The sequence below is a fragment of the Macaca nemestrina genome, chromosome 15 (genome assembly GCF_043159975.1).
Source record: "Macaca nemestrina isolate mMacNem1 chromosome 15, mMacNem.hap1, whole genome shotgun sequence".
In the NCBI taxonomy this organism is placed as follows: Eukaryota; Metazoa; Chordata; class Mammalia; order Primates; family Cercopithecidae; genus Macaca; species Macaca nemestrina.
In genome coordinates, this window is record NC_092139.1 from 112456407 (window position 1) to 112474477 (window position 18071).

General features: G+C 58.6%; 1 protein-coding gene across 8 annotated transcripts in view; it reads left to right on the forward strand.

The window, feature by feature from the left end:
• Positions 1 to 17677, forward strand: part of LOC105464299 (proline rich 5) — a 68762-nt gene extending 51085 nt beyond the window's left edge. For all 8 annotated transcript variants that reach the window (XM_071080730.1, XM_011712050.3, XM_011712051.3 and 5 more), the window contains 6 exons: positions 4227 to 4275; positions 7227 to 7284; positions 12217 to 12308; positions 12746 to 12886; positions 14996 to 15131; positions 16748 to 17677. In XM_071080730.1, coding sequence (XP_070936831.1) covers positions 4227 to 4275; positions 7227 to 7284; positions 12217 to 12308; positions 12746 to 12886; positions 14996 to 15131; positions 16748 to 17223 — 952 coding nt within the window. In that variant the 3' untranslated portion in view covers positions 17224 to 17677. The remainder of the gene's footprint in view (positions 1 to 4226; positions 4276 to 7226; positions 7285 to 12216; positions 12309 to 12745; positions 12887 to 14995; positions 15132 to 16747) is intronic.
• The last annotated feature ends 394 nt before the right edge of the window (positions 17678 to 18071 follow it).

The following is an 18071-nucleotide window of genomic DNA, read 5'->3' on the forward strand; positions in this document are numbered from 1 at the left end:
CCCCTGCCCAGAAAAGGAGTGCACGCAGTTCATTCACTTCATTCAGTGTGAGCTGCTGGGTGAGAGGAAATGTCGGAGGAGGCGAGGGGAGCCCGAGAGGTGGCCAGTGAGTTGGAGCCACCCCAGGTAGGACTTCGTTAGAGCCGCTCTGGGATTTGAGCTGAGGGGCCATGTGGTCCTGAAGGAGACATTCATTCCTTCCTTCGTTCCTTCGTCAGCATTCATGCCCGTACTCATCCCGGGCAGGGAGAGGACCAGGAGGGCTTTTCTGGGCTCCAGCTGCTCCTGGTCCCAGTTGACCCCCGGGACCCTCTGTTACTGGTGGAGGGTGTCCAGGTTCTGGGCGCTTTGAACAAAGAATTGGACAAAACACACAAAGCAAGGAAAGAATTAAGCAACAAAAGCAGAGATTTATTGAAAATGAAAGCACACTCCCTACGGTGGAAGCAGGCAAGCAGCTCAAGCACCTGGTTACAGAATTTTCTGGGGTTTAAGTACCCTCTAGAGGTTTCCCATTGGTTACTTGGTGTACACCCTATGTAAATAAAGTACTGGCCCACAGTCAGTCCGATTGGTTGTGGAAAGCGACCAATTAGAAGCTGAAGTGAAGCACCCTATGCAAATGTCCAATTGGTTGTGGAAAGTGATCAGTCAGAAGCTGAGGTTACAAAGTTACACTCCTATGCAGTTGAAGACTTGGCCCAACCAGTTGTGGTAGGGGTGCTTGCAGTTTTTCATCTGCCGTGCAGAAATGAGAGGGGTTGCAAAGGAAGTAGCCTCTGGTCCTTTTGTTACTTGGGCATGGAATGCTGGGCTGTTCCTTTGGATTTAGTTCTAGGAAGTCAGTGTAAATTGGCCTTAGGTTCCCTGCCTCCAGACCCTAGTCTCCTGCCTCACCTCCTGCTCTGTGTTCACGTGGATCTCAGGCCACAGACAACGGTGCAGAGGCCCAGACAGGGGAAGGGTCTCTTCCAGAGTCACATGGCGTGCTAGCAAGCCCTGGGGCCTGCCCTCCAGCCCAGACTTGCTGAGCAGACACCCTCGGGCTCAGCTTTGTGCCTTCTGTGAAGACCCTCCCTTCTCACCTGGTGCCCTGCTCTCTGGCATCACCCAAAGTGGCCCTGCAAGTAATGCCTGCGGTAACTGAGACAGATGCTGCGTGGACATGGGGATCACTCCATGAGGCTGAGGTCACAGCTTGGTCCTTGGGGGACCAGAGGACAGGTCCTGGGGTCAGTGGGAGAAGGTTGAGGGGACTGCTGGGGTGGGGGCTGCCTGCCAAGGGTCACTCGGGGCACCACTGTCTGTGATCACAGGGTGAACCTCGGCCTTGTTAAGGCCACTGCGCTGATTTCACAGTTGTGCAAGGGAGGATGTTGGGCCTCAAAGCCAGTCCTGCTACCAAGAGAAGCTGCTGGCAGGCACAGGGCCAGACTCCAGGGCTGGCACCACTCAGCTGCTCTGTTAGCCTGAACCTCAGCTTCCCCATCCATAAAATGGGGACACTAACATCACCTGTCAGGTGGCTGTGAACAGAGGCCTGTGACTGGCCCGCCTCAGCACTGCCCACGGAGTTGTGCAGGAGCATTAGTATTTTGCCCTGTGCTTCCATGCACCTGCAGTACTGCGCCGAGCCCCGAGCTCTGGTGATGACCAGGTGCAGGAGCCACCTCCATCCCAGCACCTGAGTGCTGATTACCTCAGTCCAGGCAACCTCTCTGGGCTTCCCTTAGCTCCCAGATCCCAGACCCCATGGCATGGTCGGGGAAGCCAGCCCTGAACTGGGGTCTAGCTTACAGCGTCTCCAGGAATATAAAGTACAACCACCCCAAAAGGGCCTCTGAGGACTAGAGCACGCACTCACTGTGTATGGGGGAAGCTATGGTTATTGTACCTCCACTAGCCCCCACAGATCCAGGGTTAAGAGAGCTGACCGGAGCAGGAACAGTAGACTTTGTCACCCTCCGACTCCTGGTGGCCAGGGGCACAGTGAAAAGGGTAGGCAGCTTGCAGGAAGCAAGCCTTATTTGGGCTTTTTTCCCCAGCACGTTGCTTTTGAAAACTTCAGCCAGTCCTCTCTTTGAACCACAGTGCAGGGCTCCCAAAATGACTACACGTTGAAACTGTGTGATCTTAGTAAACCACGGGGAAAATGACAATTGTTCCATAATCTTTACAAACTTTTTTTTTTTTTTGAGACGGAGACTCGCTCTGTCACCCAGGTTGGAGTGCAGTGATGCGGTCCTGGCTCACTGCAACCTCCGCCTGCCCAGTTCAAGCGATTCTCCTGTCTCAGACTCCTGAGTAGCTGGGATTACAGGCGCACACCACTATGCCCGGCTGATTTTTGCATTTTTAGTAGAGACGGGGTTTCACCATGTTGGTCAGGCTGGTTTCGAACTCTGGACCTCAGGTGGTCTGCTCATCTCGGCCTCCCAAAGTGCTGGGATTACAGGCATGAGCTACTACACCCGGCCGAAACTTGTCAGAACGTTGAAAGCTGTTTTACTATTGGTTATAAACGTAACCAACATGTTTTAATGTTTGGTTGTAACCATATAAAGAAATGAAAGGCCGGGCGCGGTGGCTCAAGCCTGTAATCCCAGCACTTTGGGAGGCCGAGGTGGGTGGATCACGAAGTCAGGAGATCGAGACCATCCTGGCTAACATGTGAAACCCCGTCTCTACTAAAAAAATACAAAAATTAGCCGGGAGCGGTGGCGGGCGCCTGTAGTCCCAGCTACTCGGGAGGCTGAGGCAGGAGAATGGCGTGAACCCGGGAGGTGGAGCTTGCAGTGAGCTGAGATCCGGCCACTGCACTCCAGCCTGGGGGACAGAGCAAGACTCCGTCTCAAAAAAAAAAAAAAAAAAAAAAGAAATGAAAAAGATTGTACAGTAAAATTAATATTTAGTGCACTATAATTTAAAACATTGGGGCCAGGCGCATTGGCTCATGCCTGTAATCCCAGCACTTTGGGAGGCCAAGGCAGGTGGATTACCTCGGGTCAGGAGTTCAAGACCAGCCTGTCTAATATGGTGAAACCCCTTCTCTACTAAAAATACAAAAATTAGCCAGGCGTGATGGTATGTGCCTGTAATCGCAGCTACTGGGGAGGCTGAGGCAGGAGAATCACTTGAACCTGGGAGGTGGAGGTTGCAGTGAGCAGAGATTGCACCACTGTACTGCAGCCTGGGCGACAGTGTGAGACTCCATCTCCAAAAATATAAATAAAAAATAAGCCAGGCATGGTGGCTCACGCCTGTCATCCCAGCACTTTGGGAGGCCAAGGCAGGCAGATCACCTGAGGTCAGGAGTTCGAGACCAGCCTGGCCAACATGGAGAAACCCTGTCTGTACTAAAAAATACAAAATTAGCCATGCATGGTGGTGCATGCCTGTAATCCCAGCTACTTGGGAGGTTGAGGCAGGAGAATCACTTGAACCTGGGAGGCAGAGGTTGTGGTGAGCCGAGATCGTACCATTGCACTCCAGCCTGGGCAAAAAGAGCAAAACTCTGTAAAAAATAAAAATAAATAAAAAATAGTGGGAACATAGTAGTTTGAGCAGTGTTTACCTGTTCAGAACATGATCAGTTTTCGTTGATTTGCTGCACTTTTATCTGTGTTGGCCAGTTGCTCTTTCTTGTATCCATTTTTACAGAACGCCACATGGGTTTCTTTTTTTTTTTTTTTGAGACGGAGTCTCGCTCTGTCACCCAGGCTGGAGTGCAGTGGCCGGATCTCAGCTCACTGCAAGCTCCGCCTCCCGGGTTCACGCCATTCTCCTGCCTCAGCCTCCCGAGTAGTTGGGACTACAGGCGCCTGCCACCTCGCCCGGCTAAGTTTTTGTATTTTTAGTAGAGACGGGGTTTCACTGTGTTAGCCAGGATGGTCTCGATCTCCTGACCTCGTGATCCGCCCGCCTCGGCCTCCCAAAGTGCTGGGATTACAGGCGTGAGCCACCGCGCCCGGCCCCTTGGCCTCTTCTACTGTGACATGAGCACAGGGATCTAGTTGAAGAGCTGCCACCGTGGACCATGGAGGCCCCAGACGTGAGGCCGACCCAGCCCCTGCCGGTCTGGATGGGTGGGACTTGTCCACTCCCCATGTTTTTGGGCTAAGCATGCTGGTCTCCTGCTGCCCAGGAGGCCCTACCCCCGTCCCTGGGTCCCCCACGCCAGTGCCGTGTGGTCTGGGACTCACTCTTGTCTCCCCTCCCACCCACAGGCAGCTGCTGAAGACGGAGCTGGGGTCCTTCTTCACGGAGTACCTGCAGGTGGGTCTTGCTCCAGCCGGGCTGGGCCTGCCTCATGAGAAAGCACAGGGGCTCAGCTGCCCCCGGGGGTGTGGGGCACCTGCTCCTCCACAGTCTGCCTGCGGTTCCAAGAACCTGCCTCCTTCCTTATCTAGCCACGTGGATTGTTGTGGAGATTTTTTGTTTGTTTTGTTTTGTTTTTTTTTGAGACGGAGTCTCGCTCTGTCGCCCAGGCCGGAGTGCAGTGGCCGGATCTCAGCTCACTGCAAGCTCCGCCTCCCGGGTTCACGCCATTCTCCTGCCTCAGCCTCCCGAGTAGCTGGGACTACAGGCGCCCGCCACCTCGCCCGGCTAGGTTTTTTTTGTATTTTTTTAGTAGAGACGGGGTTTCACCGTGTTAGCCAGGATGGTCTTGATCTCCTGACCTCGTGATTCGCCCGTCTCGGCCTCCCAAAGTGCTGGGATTACAGGCTTGAGCCACCGTGCCCGGCCTGTTGTGGAGATTAAATGATAAAAGGAGGCTAATTCTTTTTTGAGACAGTGTCCCTCTGTCGCCCAGGCTGGAGTGCAATGGCATGATCTCAGCTCACCGCAACCTCTGCCTCCGGGTTCAAGCGATTCTCACACCTTAGTCTCCTGAGTAGCTGGGGATTATAGGCGCCCACCACCACGCCTGGCTAATTTTTGTTCTTTTGTCTTTTGGTGGTGGTGGTTGTTGTTGAGACAGAGTCTTGCTCTGTTGTCCAGGCCAGAGTGCAGTGGCACAATCTCAGCTCACTGCAACCTCTGCCTTCCGGGTTCAAGCAATTCCCCTGTCTCAGCCTCCCCAGGAGCTGGGATTACAGTTACCTGCCATCATGCCCGGCTAATTTTTGTATTTTTATAGAGACACGGTTTCACCATGTTGGCTAGGCTGGTCTCGAACTCCTGACCTCAAGGTGATCTGCCCGTCTTAGCCTCCCAAAGTACTGGGATTACAGGAGAGCCATTGCACCCGGCCAAGACGTGGTGAATTCTTAGCGCTGTGCCTGGCACGTGATCAACTCCAAGTGTTGTCATTTTCTCCCTCCCTTCAAACTCCTGGGATGTCCGCAGAGGTTTGGGGTGTGCATGGCCCCACTGAGCTGCAAAGTGGCGATGGTGGCTGTGCCATCAGCATCACCCAGTGTCTGTCCCAGGTACTGCAGCATTTCACCTTTGCTGCACCTTCTCTGGCCAATAGGCCTGCACCGAGGATGCACACGTGTGCGATATGGTGGAACTTGCCGCTTAGAGAGGTGAAACGACCTGCCTGAGGTCACACAGGGAGGGAGGGCAGCCAGCGAGGCCTGGCCTGGTGCCCCTGTAGCTTCCAGGGCTGCTGCAGTGCCCAGGGCCCTGCTCAGCGCAGGGGCGTCTCATGCAGGCTGGGAACGAGGCACCAACCTTGCCAAGTGAGTAGAGTTGAGGATGAACCCGTGGTCCCTCGCATCATGTTGTTTTAGGGGTTTAAAAAAAAATTGTTATTTAACAGCTTTATTGAGGTATAATTCACATGCCATACGATTCACCCTTTTAAAGTGTACAGTTTAATGGTTTTTACGTGTGTGTTTTGAGACAGGGTCTCACTCTGTTGCACAGGCTGCAGTACAGTGGTGTGATGATGGCTCACTGCAGCCTCAACCTCCCAGGCTCAAGAGATCCTCCCATTTCAGCCTCCTGAGTATCTGGGACCACAGGCACACGCCACCTGGCTAATTTTTTAATTTTTTGTAGAGATGGGGTCTTGCTCTGTTGTCCAGAGTCTGGTCTTGAACTCCTGGGCTCAAGCGATCCTCCTGTCCTAGCCTCACAAAGTGCTGGGATTACAGGTGTAAGCCACTGCACCCAGTGAGTTTTTAGTATATTCACAAAAGTATACAACCTCACCCCATCTAATTCTGGGAGTTTTTCATCACGCCAAAAAGAAACCCTGTACCCATTGGTAATCCCTCCCCCCGCCAAGCCCTCCCCAGTATGAGGCAACCATGTGTCTCTGGATTTGCCGATTCTGTACATTTCTTTTTTTTCTTTTTTTTTTTTTTTTTTGAGACAGAGTTTTGCTCTTGTTGCCCAGGCTGGAGTGTAGTGGTATGATCTCTGCTCACCGCAACCTCCGCCTCCCAGGTTCAAGCGATTTTCCTGCCTCAGCCTCCTGAGTAGCTGGGATTATAGGCATGTGCCACCACGCCTGGCTAATTTTGTATTTTTAGTAGGGATGAGGTTTCTCCATGTTGGTCAGGCTGGTCTCGAACTCCCGACCTCAGGTGACCTTCCCGCCTCAGCCTCCCAAAGTGCTGGGATTACAGGCGTAAGCCACCGCGCCCGGCCAATTCTGTACATTTCGTATCAGTGGCATCACACGAGCGTGTGGAGTCTTTTGTCTGGACTCTTTTTGTCAGCATCAGGTTCTTTCTCATTGGAGCGCAAGTCAGTGCTTCATTTCTTTGTGTGGATGGGCCACATTTTGTGGTCCATTCTTTCGTTGGCAGACACTTGGATTGCTGAGACCACACAGCATGCTTCTCAGCCAAGCGACCTCAGGCAATTCGTGCAGGGTCCCTGAGGTAGGGTGGCAGCTGACAGGCCCCGCCTTTGGTAATGAGAGCCCCCTCTTGCTGCAAAGTCCTTGCAAAGTCCTTTCGTCACTGTGGGACATGCCAGGCTTCTGCCTGCCCAGCTGAGCCCAGTGCAAGGGGCTGTAGGCCCTGCCCATTTCTCGGGATGTCCGTGTGACCACCCCCTGTCTCGTGACAACCCAGGGTTGGGTCAGTTGCCCCCTGAGAGAACCGATGCTCAGGCCCTGCAGCAGGTGGACTGTGGGGCCTCGGTGAGTCTCCTCCCCCTTTAAGCCTCAGCTGCTCCCTGGTGGATGGACTCTCGGGGGCCCTGCTGGCCAGGACACCCCAAGGCATCCACAAGGGCGGTGACACCCCCTCTGTGTTTACCTTCAGAATCAGCTGCTGACAAAAGGCATGGTGATCCTTCGGGACAAGATCCGCTTCTACGAGGGTGAGTGTGGGCCCCATGGCGGCCACTCTGGACCGTGCTGGGTGCTGGCTGGCTGCGGGGCCTCACGCTGGGGCCTCTCGGTGCGAGGTGTGGCTCTCTGGTCCGGAGGACTTGTGAAGGACCACATACAGCCTTGGGGCAGCAGGGCCGAGATCCCTACCCAGAGGGGACCCTGGGAGAGGCTCTGCCCCTCCGAACTTGCTGGAGCGGAGGAGGGCTACGAGACGTCGGGGAAAGGCCCTGCTTCCCCTCCCTGCCCACGGGGCTTTCCGGGCCTAGTGAGTTCTGTTCACGCAGCCTGGAAGAACCCCTGTCCCGGTCTTTGCAGTCAGAGGAGAAGTGGGTTAGGGCTGAGGTCGCCGATACTCACAGAGGAGGGGACAGGGTCCAGGGCTCAGCTGAGTTTTCTCTGTCGAGGCTCCCAGCCACCCACGGGGACCTTCAGGTTCTTATTCCTGAGTGGGAGAGCACAGTGATGAGAGGTGATTTGCCTACAGCTACCGTGCACATCGGGGCGGAGGCGGGACTCGAACCCAGGTCTGCCTTACTTTAGGGCACACACCCTTTACCCTTCTCATGGCAGAGGACGAGGTCCCCGCTGGTTTCACTGTGCAGGATGGGCTCCCTGTGGCCGAGAGCCTCGGGCAGCAGCAGAAGCGTGTGCAACCTTGCAGGAGCGAGCTGCCCTGGGAGCGGGGTCAGCTGACGGGGGCCACTCAGTTCCCACGGATGCTGCTTTGCTCAGGCCGTGCTGAGCACCCGGCCCTGTGCTGGGATCGGGCCTGCGCTGTACCTGTGTGTTGAGCACCTGTGCACCGGGCACCGGGCGTCTGCGTCCCTCCCTGCTAGACTGTCCCGAGTGTTTCACATCTACTAACTCATTTGATTTCCACAACCCTGTGAAGAAGCCACCATTGTTAGCACTGAACATGGGGAAAGTGAGGCACGGTGTCCCTCCCAGGCTACACAGCTGCTCCGTGGCAAAGCCAGGGTGCCAAGCAGGCCACCGGCTCCCAAACCCATACTCTTCACTCTACTGCCCCAGGCTCCTCCTCCAGGCCTCCCTCTGACCCTGGGAAAAAGAGTTATTAGCCCGCTCCACAGAGGAGGACACAGGCCCAGAGGCCTGGCATGTTCAGGGGACCTTGGAGCTGCATGTCATGGTCCTTCCTCACCTCCAATGCACATGTTGGGTGGGTCCAGCCAAGACAGGAACACGAAGAGAGGCTATGAGAACCATCAGACCGTGGGGGAGACACGGGGGTTCTGGGAAGGCTTCCTGGAGGAGGCAGCATCTAGGCTGGCAGGACAGAGCTGTGAGCATTTGGCACCTGAGGAAGATGCCCGCCCACGCCCCTTGCCTGATGTGGCACATTCCAGTAGTGCCTGTGCCTCCCACCAGGTCTGGCCCAGGGGAGCTGGGGCTCTCGGAGAAGGGAGTTTTGTGTGGCTTGAGTGGAGCTTTGTCCGGAGCAGCCTCCCAGCAGTGGTGCCTGCCCAGCAGAAGGGGCAGAGGGCAGCCCTGAGAGGCCCCACCTAGGGGCCCAGCATCCTCTACCACCTCGCCAACCCTGCCTGGTCTCCCCAGGCCTCAGGGACAGGCACTGGGCTCTAAGCTGGGAGTCCAAGGCCCTGGCCTGCAGTTCCCACGAAGTTGCAGACACAGGGTTTCCTCTCCGGCCTCAGCACCCCTGTCTTAGCAATGTGGGTTTGAACAGTCTCTGTCCACTTGAGTGTTCTCTCCATGTCAGGCCCAGGTGACCTCTGGGGCCCCAGAGATGGAGGAGACCCTGGCCCTGCCCTGCAGGGACTCACAGCCCAATTGGGGACACAGACACGGACCAGAGGGTGACGGTCCAGTGTGATGAATGTCAATGTGAAGGAGTGTCCTGGAGAAGAAAGGGTTCATTCTACCTTGACAGTCAGAGGGCTGCATGGAGGCAGTGGCCCTTGAGTAGGGCCTCAAAGTGTGGTCTGTTCAGGGGAATGTCTGGTCCCTTTCGGCCCCATGCAATGGGGGCATAGCCAAGTCCACACCCTGATGGGTGGCCTCAGGGGCATCCCCCTTCCTGCCCTCGACCCCTGCTTGAGTTCCAGTGGGAGCTGTCCCTACAGAGCCTGCAACTCTGCCGGAGGGTGGTGATGGCCTCCTGTGGGGCAGACCCAGGACCTTGCCCCCTGCCCCTTCTCTGCCTCCAGGGAGGCCTTGGACTTCAGCGCCTGGGCAGAGCGGGTCCTGGAAGCAGAGAGCCTGGAGGAGCGGCCTTGAGGTGGAGGGCTCCCTCCCTAGGAAGGGGAGGAAGGCTGGACCGCGGCCGGGGTGGTTGTTCGATGGCCTCTGTGTGGCTTAAGGGAATCGGCTCCAGCTGCAGCCGGGCAACTGCTTGGCAACCTGAAACTTGGGACCTCTGGGCAGGAGCTCCTGGTCCTCTGCCGGGCCCTGGGATCTGCCGTCACTCGTCCACCAGGGAATCCAAACCCAGTGTGGGTCACGTTATCCATCTGTGCTGCTTTACACACTTGCCTCCATGCCTGTGCCTTGGCCGTCCCCACGCCAGACGCCCTTGACCTGGTCCACCCAGCGCATAGTTTTTCACACTGCCCTGTGCTCCTTCCTGTTCCTGGGTCTCCCGACAGGGACTGAGACAGGGTTGTTCATTTCCAGGGCCTGCACAGGGCCCTCAGCACTCAGACAAAGGAAAGACCCCGGCCTGCGCCCACAGTGAGAACCGCAGGGTGGGAGCCAGCGTGGAGCTACTGCGGGGCCGCTCGCCTGCATCAGCCCCTGCTACTGTTGGGCTGGAGTCAAGGCACGGCGCGCGCACCCCGGCCCCGTCCTGCCGGCAGCAAATGCCCAGTGCTGTTTAATCTCCACTTTCCACCTGCCCACGTGGGGACGTGTATCACACCCCTTTCATAGAGGATGCCACTGAGTCCGCCTGGAGGAACTTCCTGGGGTCGCCCCGTGCCTGCCTCTGACTAACCCTACTGCCCCACAGAGGAGCCCCACCAGCCACGAGGCTGCCCTTCCTGGCCTCTTGTCACCGTGTGGCTCCAGCTGGGGCCTGGATTCTGTTTTACAACGTCTGCTTTCCGCAGTATTTCCGCCCCGTGGGCTGGAGAACAGCCTGCGCTCAGCAGAACGCGGGCCTGGCCGGTGCCCAGAGCCACCCCCTGGCTGGCCTGGGAACTGAGCCGCCTTTCTTCCTGCCGCGGCAGAGGGGAACTGAAGGGACTTTGTGTGCGGGCACGGTTTGGCGGGGCGGTGAGCATCCGCCTGTCCGGGGCATTCCTGCTGGCCCCCGTCGCCCTCGGAGCCAGGCGTGGGCTACCCGGGAGGGCAGAGGGCTGGCCACCAGGCCGGGAGCCGAAGATGGGGACCAGTACAGCTCGCCCCCAGCCCCCGGGGCTGCTCCTGGCTGGGTCCCACTCCTAGTGCCCTCGAACCTACATGAACCTGGGGGCTTCCAGGAGTAGGGGCAGGGCCCAGAGAGTGCGGAAAAGAGGCAAAGATCCCTGTTCAGCCTCCACGTTCCCATGGAAACTTCAAAGCAGTGCTGGCCGGGGCTGCAGCCTGAGACACAGCCGGCGACGCTTTTCTCTTCACTCAGAGGCGGCCACACCAAGATCTCTCTCGCCAGTTGCTCGTCTGGCTTCCGGTGGACTGCAGAGGCCTTGGGGACACGCCCTTGGACTGTGCATCCCTGGACCCAGCAGCCCTCATCCTAGCGCCGCTCAGTCCGGGCAGAAAGGCTAAGGGTCCTACACATTGCCCTTCCCACCAGAGCTCAGAGCCAGCTTGGGTGGCTGTCCCCATCCCACAAGGGTCACTCACCCAGTGAATGGCACCGTTCCTCCCAGGGCCAGCAGAAATCCTGCAGAGCTGGTCCCGATGTCTGCTACCTATGTATCTGCTTCAGAGGCTCACCTGTCAAGATGTGTCCCCATACCACTAAGTCTGGCAAGCCCAGCTTGGATCGCCCCTCCTCCAGGAAGCCCTCCCTGCCTGACCCTCTGCACCCTCTCCTCCCTTGGACTTGGTGCTGCTATTGGAAGTGGTCTCCGTGGCTCCCCAGACCTGACCACAGGCAGCCTGAGCTGGCCTGGCCCTGGGTCCTCCGGGCGACTGACTGTGGTGCACCCTTTCCTCGGAGGCTCAGCCTCTGTCTGCTTGGTGGGGGTCAGTCACTGCTAGCCACTGCCCTTATGATCCTGCTCAGTGTCCCACTTCCCTACCATGTGATGGATCAGTGGCTGTTTGGGGCTCAGCTGGGTCCCCAGTGCCCAGTATCAGGGCTAACACAGAGTAGGTGTTCTGTAAATGTTTGCTGGAGGGGCAGGCAGTGTGGGGGCAGGAGGGAGGAGGTCGGTGGGTAGGTGAGATCAACTGCTTAACTGGGTTATTAGGAGGATCTGATGAGACTAGGATGTGAGCTGAAACCTCTGTGCCAATCACACCTGTGTGGGTCTCACCTGTGCTGGTTGTACCTGTGTGGGTCTTGCCTGTGCAGGTCTCCCCTATGCGGGTCTCACCTGTGCCGGGTGTACCTGTGTGGGTCTCACCTGTGCCAGATGTATACCTCTGTGGCTCTCACTTGTGTGGGTCTGGTATGTGACAAAGGCCTGGGAATTGGTAGCTGTCATCTGCCAGGAGCAGACCCTGAGCCAAGTTCCCTGTTCTCATTTCATGCCCTCAGCTCTGGGAGGCGGATCCCTTAGCCCCATTTTATAAATGGAAGACAGAGGTTAAGCAGTGGGCCCAGGGCCACAGAACAGCTGAGCTGTGGAGCTGGATGTCGACCTTGGGCAGGTGCCTCCAGGGGCCTGAGCCCAGGCCCTCCACTCCCGCATCCTCCGACAACCCATCCTGGGTGAGTGGAGGCATCTGCCAGAGCCAGCCAGGCCCAGTGGTGACGGCCCCCCTGCCCACAGGACAGAAGCTGCTGGACTCGCTGGCAGAGACCTGGGACTTCTTCTTCAGTGACGTGCTGCCCATGCTGCAGGCCATCTTCTACCCGGTGCAGGTGGGCGGCCCAGCCCTGGGGAGGGAAGCCCAGTGCCCCTGCCGTGCCCACCCTGGCCTCACTCTACAGAGGGGGGGGCTGCCGGGCTGGGGGGCGCACACACCTGCTCTGCTCTGTGCTGCTCTCCTTGGGCTTTCTGAGTTGCTTGGAGCCTGTTTCCACCTGCTCAAGCTGCAGATATGGACACCTCCCTCCCCGTGAGTCCCCCAGCAGCAGCAACGAGGCACAGAGTAGGGGGCTCTGTGACAGTAACCCTTTCACTGCCAGAGGAAACTGAAGGGACACTCTATCCTTGGGACAGGGTCATCTGAGGAGAACGGGTGGAGGGGCCTAAGGGTCAGCAGGTCTTTTCCCCCTTTGGGGTCCCAGGGCCGGGAGAGGGGAGATGAGGACGCCTGTGACCGCAGCTGGTGGGGTGGGGTGCCTTCCCTCCACAGGGCAAGGAGCCGTCGGTGCGCCAGCTGGCCCTGCTGCACTTCCGGAACGCCATCACCCTCAGTGTGAAGCTAGAGGATGCGCTGGCCCGGGCCCATGCCCGCGTGCCCCCTGCCATCGTGCAGATGCTGCTGGTGCTGCAGGTGGGTGCAGTGGGCACAGCGTCGGGCATGGGGACCATAGGGCAGTAATTGGGCTCAGGTGCCCACAGGCAGAGCATGAGACGAGGATTGAGGGGCACGAGATTTAAGGAAGGGTCCGATCAGAGGAGAAGCCTGTCAGGACCTGGGACCAGGGAGCAGCCGGTTGGAGCTATGGGTTCAGGAGAGCTCAAGCCGCAGACCTGTTCCTCCTAGGCACAAGGCTGCGCCTTTACACCCTGCGTCGGCCAGCCTGGGGTTGTAGCCACCTCCAACACACACATGCACATGCACATACTATACACATGCATGCTTGCACACACTACACGTGCATGTGCACTTACTACACACATGCGCGGATGCACACGCACGCACAGTGGCCCAGTCATTTCTGTCCAGAGGTCTTTCGTCAGTGGGTCAGCTCTGGGGAAGACATTCTGAGAGCTGTTAGCCCCCCTCACAGCAGGTGGGGAGAGGGTACCTGCCCCAGAAAGGAGTGGGGCCCCCAGTGGCATCCACCGCAAGCCGGGGGTTTCTGCACACTGCCCTTCCCAGGCACCACACTTCGCGATTGGCCAGCTCATAGCGCTGTTGCAGGACCGCACAGGCACTGCCGGCCACCCCATTTTACAGGTAGGAGACTCAAGTCCTGCTTGCTGGGAGCTAACAAGGGCAGGAGCCCAGCCACACCCCAGGTCTCGCAGGTGCAAAGCCCTCTTTATCGTTCTGAATTCCCGTGAAGATCTTTTAAAATTAGGGTTTGTGGGGACACTCCCAGCACTTTGGGAGGCCAAGGAGGGCAGATCACAAGGTCAGGAGATCAAGACCGTCCTGGCCAACATGGCGAAACCCTGTCTCTACTAAAAATACAAAAATCAGCCGGGCGCGGTGGCTCAAGCCTGTAATCCCAGCACTTTGAGAGGCCGAGGCGGGTGGATCACGAGGTCAGGAGATCGAGACCATCCCTGGCTAACATGGTGAAACCCCGTCTCTACTAAAAATACAAAAAAACTAGCCGGGCGTGGTGGCGGGCGCCTGTAGTCCCAGCTACTCGGGAGGCTGAGGCAGGAGAATGGCGTGAACCCAGGAGGTGGAGCTTGCAGTGAGCCGAGATCGCGCCACTGCACCCCAGCCTGGGCGACACAGCGAGACTCTGTCTCAAAAAAAAGAAAAAAAAAAAATACAAAAATTAGCTGGGCGTGGTGGTGCATGCCTGTAATTCCGGCTACTCGGGAGGCTGAGGCAGGAGAATTGCTTGAACCTGGGAGGCAGAGGTTGTAGTGAGGTGAGATCACACCACTGCAGTCCAACTTAGCAACACAGTGAGACTATGTCTCAAGAAAAAAATAATTCTACCCCCGTGTATCTTGTGCCTGAACCACCTGACAGCCCCTTGAGGCCTGCTGTCTTCCATTATTCATGGATTCACTCATTCATTCATTCACTCATTTAATGAGGGCAAGCACTCGTTATATGTCAGCTTTCTCCCAGCCCTCTGTGTGGGGTGCTGGGGTCACAGAGCTTTTGTCCCCGCTCAGCACACAGCTGGGTGAGCAGCCTCATCTCCCAGGTTGTGGCTCGAATACGCCTGGAGGTAGCGGTGAGCTCTTCAGAGCTCCAGATGAGGGGAGGTGGCCTGAGCCAGGGATGGGAAGAAGAGAGGGGCTTGTGAGGAGGTGTCTGATGGATGGGGCCTGCACCTGGCCCCGTGGGGCAGGGAGCCCCAGGTGAGCATCTTGGCCCTCCCTGGGTGGGGTCAGCCAGTGTCTCTGGAGAGACTGTCCAAAGCCTCTAGGACTCTTGAGTACGGGGCCCCTCCGAGGGGTGGAAGGTGCAGAACGCCCATCTCATCTGGCTACAGCCTTTTTCCAGGGCACACCGTGGTCTCCCAGGTCATGATGCTGCTGTGAGCAGCAGTGTGACTCAGGCCACGTGCTCTGAGAGGGGCTGGGAGACCACTGTGGGCCCTGCCATGGGGACAGAGAGCCCATGGGAATGGGAGGTGGGAGGCAGAGGACAGGCTCTCTGGTGGGTGGGACATACGGTTGAGAGCCTGGGGCCACCAAGCTCAGGTGCATGACCCCCCCTACCCCCCACCCCACTCTCCTGCAGGGGGTACATGAGTCCAGGGGCGTGACCGAGGACTACCTGCGCCTGGAGATGCTGGTTCAGAAGGTGGTGTCGCCATACCTGGGCACCTACGGCCTCCACTCCAGCGAGGGGCCCTTCACCCATTCCTGCATCCTGGGTAGGGGTCTGCCTGGGCCTTGGGCTGGGTTAGGGGTGACCATGGGCCCTGTCCATTGTGAATAGATGGGCAAGCCGAGGCCCCATGACGGAACCAGGATCTGACTCCAGACTGGTTCTCAGCCGGGCAGCAGCCCCCAGCCTGCCATGTGCCGGCCTGGACCTGGGGATCCGTGATGGTGGACTAACACCGTGAGCAGTAATGTGGCCACACCTTGGAGAGTCCCACTAGGGCTCTGCGTTCCCCAGGAGGCCACATTCATGGACAGTCTTGAAAGTCAGAAATGGGTCAGGCGGAGTGCTCAGAACATGCACATGCTGAAGCCTGAGGACTTCTGGCTCAGTTAGGGAACTGAGGCTGGGAGGGACGAGGTCTGGGGGTGGGCGGCGTCCCGGGGCTACCTGGTGCGTCCAGCACAGCTGGCCACGTTGCTCCCTTGACGGAGAGCCTCTGCGATCCTGCAGCAGTGTCCTCTGAGTACCTGCTGTGCACTAGCCCGAGGCCACGCCCCTCCCCTCCAGCCGGGGAGGCCGACCAGTGAGTCCCCTCTGTGTCCCACCATTAGCTGGAGGCTGGGAGCATCCCAGGCAGAGGGAACAGAGCTGGGGCAAGGCCCACTTGGGACTACGCCCTCCTCATCCAGAGGGGCTCCCCACCCCCACCTGCTGGTGTAAAACCTGCCTACCGGTGTGTCTCAGCTCAGGTGGTGCCCTGGCCACTGGAGAACTTTGAGCCACTCAGGCTCGGTGTAGCCCTGGGTGGCAGGACCTCAGCCCGTGCCTGATGGGACCTTCTTCCCCTGGTCCGGGAAAGGCTCCTGAGCCGCTCATGTGTGTCGCCTGCCACCTGGTGGCCACTCTTTGGACTGCAGGGTCCCAAATGAAAGCCCGAACCCTGCCCCGTCACCAGCCTCAGCCACCAGTGCCACTGCCTCCTGCCCAGATGACCCAAGGGGCCTCCTCCCCGAGTCCCCATGTCTGCCCTCGGCCCCCACAGTCTATTATTCTCCATGCTGCGGCCAGTGAGGCCCATTTACAACTGCCTGACCACAGGCTCCCTGCATCCCCAGGATGGAATCCCCGCCTTGACCTTACATGGAGGGCCTGTCCCCATCTGCCCCCATCTGCCCCCATCATAGCCCCACAACCTGACCCCATGGCTCGCCTGCGTGGACTTCTTGCCGCCCCCCCCGCTTCATCCCCTTGGACATCAGCTCCAGTGGGGCAGGGGCTGTACCTGCCTAGGGAAGTGTAGACGTCCAGCAGGTGCCAAAGTCCATACGCTTCCACAAGTGGAGAAACTGAGGCACAGGGGTTAGGTAACTTACCTAGGGTCAAACACAGGTTGCTGGCAGGGTGCAGGTTCAAACCCAGGCATTTGACTTGAGGTCCTGTGTGTCCAGGCTGGGCCTAGGCTGGAGAAGAGAGACCAGAACCTGAGCTAGTGTCAGAGCTTGTGGTGGCAGGATCTGCTGGGCCGGGCCTGGGATCAGCGTGGGCTGGGCCTTCCCCGCAGCTGCCCCTGCACGAGGACCCAGTGTGCAGCGAGCAGCAGGTGCCGAGGTAGGCGGGGACACAGGTAGCCTCTGGTGTGACAGTGGCCATGTCTCTCCCCAGAGAAGCGCCTCCTCCGCCGCTCCCGCTCGGGGGACGTGCTGGCCAAGAACCCGGTGGTGCGCTCCAAGAGCTACAACACGCCGCTGCTGAACCCCGTGCAGGAGCACGAGGCGGAGGGCGCAGCGGCCGGCGGCCCCAGCATCCGCAGGCACTCCGTGTCTGAGATGACGTCCTGCCCCGAGCCCCAGGGCTTCTCCGACCCGCCCGGCCAGGGCTCTGCCGGGGCCTTCAGGTCCTCCCCAGCACCCCACTCAGGGCCCTGCCCCAGCAGACTCTACCCCACGACCCAGCCCCCTGAGCAGGGCTTGGATCCCACCCGCAGCTCCCTGCCCCACGCCAGCCCGGAGAACCTGGTGGACCAGATCCTGGAGTCCGTGGACTCAGATTCTGAAGGGATTTTCATTGACTTTGGCCGGGGCCGGGGCTCTGGCATGTCCAACTTGGAGGGCTCTGGTGGCCGGCAGAGTGTCGTGTGAGGCCTCACAGCTGGCCTTGAGTTTTTACTGACACGTCCCCATGTGCGGAGGTGTCCATGTGGCGCGCGCGTGTGTGTGTGTGTGTGTGTGTGTGTGAGACTTTTTTACTCTGTGCCGTCCCGCCAGCCCTGGTGACCTCCTCACTGGCCTCAGTCGCTTTGTGTTTCTGTCTTGGTTGGAAATACCATCAGCCTCCTAGGCCCGGCCCAGGTCTGTGTCAGGTGGATGAGTCAGCGTTACCTGGGGGCCTGGGTCAGGGACAGGGGTCGGTCGCTCGCTCCCACGCTCCTCCTGCTCCAGTCCTCTGGCGTCCACACCTGCCCGCAGAGAATGTGAATCTGGTGGGGTCTGCCCACGCCGGGCCCCAGAGTGACCAGACTCCAGCACACCTGTCTCTTCCTGCCTGGGGTGGCCATGGGGATGGAAAGGGGTGGAATAAAACCTGTCGACCCAGCTCATGTCTGCGGTGCCTGCCCTGGGGACGCCCCTTCAGGGTGCTCACCCTCAGGCCTTTGCTACTTTCTAGGGAGCACAGGTTCCCAGGGTCTGCGTGGTGGGGGCCGACCTGTGCCTGTTGTCCAGGCCTCCCTACTGCTCCACCATCCGTGTCACTGATGGCAGGATCGGGAGATTGTGGACGGAAGGGCTGGGATGCTGGGGAGTGGGACTGGCCCTGACTTTGCCCCGGCCTTAGCAGGAAGCCTTGGAGGGAGGGAAAGAGGGGTAGGGGTGGGATCTGCCAGCTCCTCCCGTGCTACAGAAGCGCCCAGGGGGTCTGGGGGGTGGTGGTGACCTGCTGAAGGCCACCTGGCCTGGGAAGGACAAGCTAGCACCTGCTCTCACCTCCC